The sequence below is a fragment of the Taurulus bubalis genome (genome assembly GCF_910589615.1).
Source record: "Taurulus bubalis genome assembly, chromosome: 8".
Taxonomy (NCBI): Eukaryota; Metazoa; Chordata; class Actinopteri; order Perciformes; family Cottidae; genus Taurulus; species Taurulus bubalis.
The window spans coordinates 832073-840563 of NC_136596.1; the positions used below are offsets into that span (position 1 = coordinate 832073).

Consider the following 8491-nt stretch of genomic DNA (forward strand, 5'->3'; position numbering starts at 1 on the left):
CCTACCTCCTGTCTTCTGCCTCCTACCTCCTGTCTCCTACCTCCTGTCTCCTGCCTCCTGTCTCCTGTCTCCTGTCTCCTACCTCCTACCTCCTGTCTTCTGCCTCCTACCTCCTGTCTCCTGTCTCCTGTCTCCTACCTCCTACCTCCTGTCTTCTGCCTCCTACCTCCTGTCTTCTGCCTCCTACCTCCTGTCTCCTGTCTCCTGTCTCCTACCTCCTACCTCCTGTCTCCTGTCTCCTACCTCCTACCTCCTGTCTTCTGCCTCCTACCTCCTGTCTCCTGTCTCCTGTCTCCTACCTCCTGTCTTCTGCCTCCTACCTCCTGTCTCCTGTCTCCTGTCTCCTACCTCCTACCTCCTGTCTCCTGTCTCCTGTCTCCTACCTCCTGTCTTCTGCCTCCTACCTCCTGTCTCCTGTCTCCTGTCTCCTACCTCCTACCTCCTGTCTCCTGTCTCCTGTCTCCTGTCTCCTACCTCCTACCTCCTGTCTCCTGTCTCCTGTCTCCTACCTCCTGTCTTCTGCCTCCTACCTCCTGTCTCCTGTCTCCTGTCTCCTACCTCCTACCTCCTGTCTCCTGCCTCTTTGGATTCTGGGCTATTCAAAATAAACGGAATTGAATAATTGTCATAATCTTCATGAAAGTAACTTCATCAGATACACGGAGTGGAGTAAAAAGTACAATGTCTTCCTCTGAGATGTAGTATAATGAAGTAGTAGTAGTACTTTATTGTGAGCATACTTCATAACAACATGTGACCTCATACATATAAGCAGATAAAGTGGCAGTTGAATTATATTCTGGCATAAAGCACCTCATGTTTATATTCACATTCTTTTCTTTGACAGTTCATTATTTACATGAAGAGAAAAACGGGACTCATCGAGTTTCTAATATCTCATTTCTTTGATTATTTAACAACATATTTATACAGAAAAGTCATGTAGAAACATTTACAGAGATTAGACACTTGGGTTCTAATATTTTTTTAGGTGTCCACGGAACCTGACTGAGACCCAATTTGGGTCTCGACCCACGAACCAATAATAGAATATTCCATCCATCCATCCATTATCAGCCGCTTATCCGGGGTCGGGTCGCGGTGGCAGCAGGTCCAGCAGGCCGACCCAGGCTTCCCTCTCACCCGCAACACTTTCCAGCTCATTCTGGGATCCCGAGGCGTTCCAAGGCCAGCCGGGAGATATAATCCCTCCAGCGTGTCCTCGGTCTTCCCCGGGGTCTCCTACCAGCTGGACGTGCCTGGAAAACCTCTAATGGGAGGCGTCCAGGAGGCATCCTGACTAGATGCTGAACCACCTCAGCTGACTCCTTTCGACACGAAGGAGCAGCGACTCGACTCCAAGCTCCCTCCTGATGTCCGAGCTCCTTACCCTATCTCTAAGGCTGAGCCCGGCCACCCTGCGGAGGAAGCTCATTTCGGCCGCTTGTATCCGAGATCTCGTTCTTTCGGTCACGACCCAGAGTTCGTGACCATAGGTGAGGGTTGGAACGTAGACCGACCAGTAAATGGAGAGCTTCGCCTTCCGGCTCAGCTCCTCTTCACCAGGACGGACCGGTACAGCGCCTGTTTTATTCATTATTATTTATTACTGTTTTAATAGAATATTATTAATAATAATAGAATATGATAAAGTTCAGGCTCTGCCTATTTTAATAAGTGATGTGTTTCTTTAAAAGGAACCAAGTGAGTTTTTAGCTGGTTGGTCAATAAGAAGAAGGCTAACATGTTAGCAACGCTGAGGAAAGTCCCAAAGATACTTTGGTGCTTTGTGCTAATACATTAGCATAATATAATTCAGTTTCTCACAAGATTTTAAATCAACAAGGTGAATGCTAAAGTGCTAGCTTGGAGGCTACTGTAGCTTTACTATGCTAAAGTGCTAGCAATGCCCAATAATACTTGAAGGAATGGACACGAACATTGATACAATTCTAAATATGGTGTAAGCTATTGTTAGCGCTAATGTTAAAGCAAGCGTTAGCACTAACGTTAAAGTTAACGTGAGCACTAATGTTAAAGCTAACATTGCCACTCACGTTAGCATTAACAATACTTTACAACAACCACAACGTTTTCCTAAATCTAACCAAGCAGTTTGTGCAACTAAATGTTTTTCGTGAAGCTAATTGAAGCTAACTGCGTGACGCTAACCGCGTGAAGCAGCGCACAGACAGACCTACTAGCACTCCCAGCCAGCTAGCTTGACCGCAAACGGCACAGCACCTTCCAGAGCTGTGTTGGTAGCACGGACCCCCGCTGTGTAGACCAGGTCTGCACTCTGGAGCAGCTTCAGTAAAGTGAACTCTGAAACTTTATCTTCCTCCATTTTGAACTCTTTGGCTCTTCGTTCCCTCAAACGGTCTCAGTCAAGAGCTGTGCTCGCTAGCGCATGAATCACAAATAAACGTTATCCTCATAGCACATATTACAAGCTAATGTTCAAGAATGATCTGAACATCAGGATCTGAACATCTAACCTGTTAGCATCATGCATGCTAACCTGTTAGCTCAGACTGTAGCACATCCTAGTGTTCTAGATGGTTCTAGTCCCAGTGTTCTAGAGGGTTCTAGTCCCAGTGTTCTAGAGGGTTCTAGACCCAGTGTTCTCGAGGGTTCTAGTCCCAGTGTTCTAGAGGGTTCTAGACCCAGTGTTCTAGAGGGTTCTAGTCCCAGTGTTCTAGAGGGTTCTAGACCCAGTGTTCTCGAGGGTTCTAGTCCCAGTGTTCTCGAGGGTTCTAGTCCCAGTGTTCTAGAGGGTTCTAGACCCAGTGTTCTCGAGGGTTCTAGTCCCAGTGTTCTCGAGGGTTCTAGTTCCAGTGTTCTCGAGGGTTCTAGACCCAGTGTTCAACACACACATCACAAACCTTTAACAGAACCAGTAGCATGCAAACCAAAGCACGACACCGTGAGTCCAGGAGAACCCATGTCCCATCATGCACCTGTTCCACGAGTGTCTGTCCATGCGTATAATGTACAAACGCCACCAGGAGGCGCCCTGGAGCCCTGAGCCAGACCACAGCTGCTCCTCAGGCCAGCAGAAGGTGACCTTCAGCCTCAGGTGATCTGATACCTGGGGACCACCATCGTCGTCATCATCATCATCGTCTTCCTCCATGAGGGAGTTTACCTGTCTCACTGCGTTTAAATATCAAGTTTATATTAGGTTAAAGATGTCTGTCTCTCTCCCCCCTCTCCCCCTCCCTCTCTCCCTCCCCCTCTCTCTCTCCCTCTTTCCCCCTCTCTCCCTCCCTCTCTCTTTCTCTCTCTCTCCCTCTTGCCCCCTCTCTCTCTCTCTCTCTCCCTCTTTCCCCCTCTCTCTCTCTCTCACTCCCTCTTTCCCCCTCTCTCTCTCTCTCTCCCTCTTTCCCCCTCTCTCTCTCTCTCTCTCCCTCTTGCCCCCTCTCTCTCTCTCTCTCCCTCTTTCCCCCTCTCTCTCTCCCTCTTGCCCCCTCTCTCTCTCTCTCTCCCTCTTTCCCCCTCCTCCTCTCCCTCTTTCCCCCTCTCTCTCTCCCTCTTGCCCCCTCTCTCTCTCTCTCTCCCTCTTTCCCCCTCTCTCTCTCTCTCACTCCCTCTTTCCCCCTCTCTCTCTCTCCCTCTTTCCCCCTCTCTCTCTCTCACTCCCTCTTTCCCCCTCTCTCTCTCTCTCTCCCTCTTTCCCCCTCTCTCTCTCTCTCTCTCCCTCTTTCCCCCTCTCTCTCCCTCTTTCCCCCTCTCTCTCTCCCTTTTTCCCCCCTTCTCTCTCTCTCTCTCCCTCTTTCCCCCTCTCTCTCTCCCTCTTGCCCCCTCTCTCTCTCTCACTCCCTCTTTCCCCCTCTCTCTCTCTCTCTCCCTCTTTCCCCCTCTCTCTCTCTCTCTCTCCCTCTTTCCCCCTCTCTCTCTCCCTCTTTCCCCCTCTCTCTCTCCCTTTTTCCCCCCTTCTCTCTCTCTCTCTCCCTCTTTCCCCCTCTCTCTCTCCCTCTTGCCCCCTCTCTCTCTCTCACTCCCTCTTTCCCCCTCTCTCTCTCTCTCTCCCTCTTTCCCCCTCTCTCTCTCTCTCTCTCCCTCTTTCCCCCTCTCTCTCTCCCTCTTTCCCCCTCTCTCTCTCCCTTTTTCCCCCCTTCTCTCTCTCTCTCTCCCTCTTTCCCCCTCTCTCTCTCCCTCTTTCCCCCTCTCTCTCTCCCTCTTCCCCCCCCCCCTCTCTCTCTCTCTCTCTCCCTCTTTCCCCCTCTCTCTCTCCCTCTTTCCCCCTCTCTCTCTCTCTCCCTCTTTCCCCCTCTCTCTCTCTCTCTCTCTCCCTCTTCCCCCCCCCCCTCTCTCTCTCTCTCTCTCCCTCTTTCCCCCTCTCTCTCTCCCTCTTTCCCCCTCTCTCTCTCTCTCTCTCTCTCTCCCTCTTTCCCCCCCCCTCTCCCTCCCTCCCTCCCCCTCCCTCCCTCACAGCACCATGGTGGGCATGTGGTGCACCAGGGCCGCGGGGTGAGGCATGGAGGTGAGCAGCGGCGGGTGGGCAGCGGGAGGAAGAGGAGGAAGATGAGGATGAGGAGGCCCTCCGCCCCCCCCGGCGGCGGCCCCTCCGGTGGGCCGGTGCCGCGCGCTCTTCTGGTGCGCGCGCAGCCCGGCCAGCTGCGAGTAGGCGGACTGGCACACGTGACACTTGTAGGGCCGCTCGCCCGTGTGCAGCCGCACGTGGTTGCGCAGCGTGGACGACTGGCTGAAGCGCCGGCTGCAGAAGCGGCACACGAACGGCTTGTCCAGCGTGTGAATGCGCATGTGCGAGCGCAGGTTGCTGCGAGAGTTGAAGCCGCGGTGGCAGATGACGCAGCGCATGCGCCCTAGGCTGGTGGAGGAAGAGGAGGAAGAGGAGGAGGAGGTGGTAGAGGACGAGGAAGAGGAGGAGGAAGAGGAGGAGCCTTCACAGGTCTGGAACTCATCTAGGGGGAGGAGGAAGAGGAGGAAGAGGAAGAGGAGGAGGAGGAGGAGGGGGAAGAGGAGGAGAGAGGAGGAGGAAGATGAGGAGGAAGATGAGGAGGAGGAGGAGGAGGAGGAAGAGAGAGGAGGAGGAGGGGGAAGAGGAGGAGAGAGGAGGAAGATGATGAGGAGGAGGAGGTGGAGGGAGGAAGAGGAGAGGTTCAAAATGATGTCACATTAAAAGATCACTTTGCTCATTCCAAACTAAATAAATAAATAATATAAATGTATTGATCATTCTAATATAATAATTAAACAAATGATTTACTTCATGTTCCACCATATACACGTTTGAATGTTCATGATCAATAGATCAATAACATCAATAGATCAATAGATAGATTAATAACATCAATAGATCAATAGATAGATTAATAACATCAACAGATCAATAGATCAATAACATCAATAGATAGATTAATAACATCAATAGATCAATAGATAGATTAATAACATCAATAGATCAATAGATCAATAGATCAATACTCGTACCCGTCTTGGTCTTCTTCTGGTCCTCGTCTCCTCCAGGGATCCCCGGGATCCCCAGGAAGGTGTTGTGGGAGTTCCCGTACCAGACCAGCAGCTCCTGGTCCGGGGGGACGGTCTGAGGAGGAGAGCAGCTGTCAATCACAGCAGTCAATCACAGCAGTCAATCACAGCTGTCAATCACAGCAGTCAATCACAGCAGTCAATGACAGCAGTCAATCACAGCTGTCAATCACAGCAGTCAATCACAGCTGTCAATCACAGCAGTCAATCACAGCTGTCAATCACAGCTGTCAATCACAGCAGTCAATCACAGCAGTCAATCACAGCAGTCAATCACAGCTGTCAATCACAGCTGTCAATCACAGCAGTCAATCACAGCTGTCAATCACAGCAGTCAATCACAGCAGTCAATCACAGCAGTCAATCACAGCAGTCAATCACAGCAGTCAATCACAGCTGTCAATCACAGCAGTCAATCACAGCTCTCTAGACACAAAGCGCTCTTCTGCTGTCCGCCAGCAGAGGGAGACAGACTCCTGCAGTCTGACGAGACCTGAGACCTGAAACCTTCATTCTGATGGACTCTATTTGTTTTACGTCTTTAGATGAGATCATGTTTATTATTTGTACCATATAACACTTATGATTAGAGATCAACACAAGTATTATAAGTAGAGGTGCGTTCACTGACCTCCACGGCCTTGTAGAACACGCTGCTGCCGACCTGCACCACCTCCAGGTTCTGCTCCTGCTCGTTGCGAGCGCACTTGATGTACGTCATCCAGCTCCTCTGCGCCTCCTGGCTGGCGTCGATGAAGTATCGCACGCTGCCGTCCTCGTTGAACACCTGAGAGCGCAGACATGTTGTTGTTGTTGTTTACCTCCTGTTGTTCTTGTATGTCTATAAATACATTGTTGTTGTTTACCTCCTGTTGTTCTTGTATGTCTATAAATACATTGTTGTTGTTTACCTCCTGTTGTTCTTGTACTATATGTATAATGTATATAAATACATTGTTGTTGTTTACCTCCTGTTGTTCTTATATGTCTATAAATACATTGTTGTTGTTTACCTCCTGTTGTTCTTATATGTCTATAAATACATTGTTGTTGTTTACCTCTTGTTGTTCTTGTACTATATGTATAATGTATATAAATACATTGTTGTTGTTTACCTCCTGTTGTTCTTGTACTATATGTATAATGTATATAAATACATTGTTGTTGTTTACCTCCTGTTGTTCTTGTACTATATGTATAATGTATATAAATACATTGTTGTTGTTTACCTCCTGTTGTTCTTGTACTATATATATAATGTATATAAATACATTGTTGTTGTTTACCTCCTGTTGTTCTTGTACTATATATATAATGTATATAAATACATTGTTGTTGTTGTTTACCTCCCACATGAGATTGTTGTTCTTGTACTGGTCGATGTGTTCAGGGGCAATCAGCCGTCCGGTGAACGGTCCCATCTCAGTTCCTGCTTTGATCCACGTTTTAGAGAAAATACCCAAACCTTCTCCTGAAAGACACAAATACTACGTATTATACTGCAGATTATGCTACTTATTATAATGCATATTATACTACAGATTATACTGCAGATAATGCTATTTATTATACTGCAGATTATACTACAGATTATACTACAGATTATATTACAGATTATGCTATTTATTATACTGCAGATTATACTACAGATTATACTACAGATTATACTGCAGATTATACTGCAGATTATACTACAGATTATACTGCAGATTATACTGCAGATTATGTTACTTATTATACTGCAGATTATACTACAGATTATACTATTTATTATACTGCAGATTATACTGCTTATTATATTACAGATTACACTATTTATTATACTGCAGATTATACTACAGATTATACTACTTATTATATTACAGATTATACTATTTATTATACTGCAGATAATACTGCAGATTATACTACAGATTATACTACAGATTATACTGCAGATTATACTATTTATTATATTACAGATTATACTATTTATTATACTGCAGATAATACTGCAGATTATACTACAGATTATACTGCAGATTATACTACTTATTATATTACAGATTATACTATTTATTATACTGCAGATTATACTGCTTATTATATTACAGATTATACTACAGATTATACTACAGATTATACTACTTATTATACTACTTATTATATTACAGATTATACTATTTATTATACTGCAGATTATACTACTTATTATACTGCAGATTATACTACAGATTATACTACTTATTACACTGCAGATTATGCTACTTATTATACTGCAGATTATACTACAGATTATACTACTTATTATATTACAGATTATACTATTTATTATACTGCAGATTATACTACTTATTATACTGCAGATTATACTACAGATTATACTACTTATTACACTGCAGATTATGCTACTTATTATACTGCAGATTATACTACAGATTATACTACAGATTATACTGCAGATTATGCTACTTATTATACTGCAGATTATACTACAGATTATACAACAGATTATACTGCAGATTATACTACAGATAATACTACAGATTATACTACAGATTATACTGCAGATTATACTGCAGATTATACTACAGATTATACTGCAGATTATACTGCAGATTATGCTACTTATTATACTGCAGATTATACTACAGATTATACTATTTATTATACTGCAGATTATACTGCTTATTATATTACAGATTACACTATTTATTATACTACAGATTATACTACAGATTATACTACTTATTATATTACAGATTATTCTACAGATTATATTACAGATTATACTACAGATTATACTACAGATTATACTGCAGATTATACTACTTATTATATTACAGATTATACTATTTATTATACTGCAGATAATACTGCAGATTATACTACAGATTATACTGCAGATTATACTACAGATTATACTACTTATTATACTGCAGATTTATACTGCCTTATTATATTACAGATTATACTACAGATTATACTACTTATTATA

The 8491-nt window shown here is 44.8% G+C and overlaps 1 protein-coding gene across 1 annotated transcript; it reads right to left on the reverse strand.

Annotated features, from left to right (window-relative positions):
* Positions 1 to 4431: 4431 nt before the first annotated feature.
* Positions 4432 to 6989, reverse strand: LOC306740115 (PR domain zinc finger protein 12-like; the record flags this gene model as incomplete). The annotated part of the gene is made up of 4 exons (XM_079222225.1): positions 4432 to 4928; positions 5458 to 5569; positions 6146 to 6301; positions 6861 to 6989. Coding segments are annotated over 4 exons (894 nt in total), but the record flags the coding sequence as incomplete, so codon positions are not given.
* Positions 6990 to 8491: the final 1502 nt, after the last annotated feature.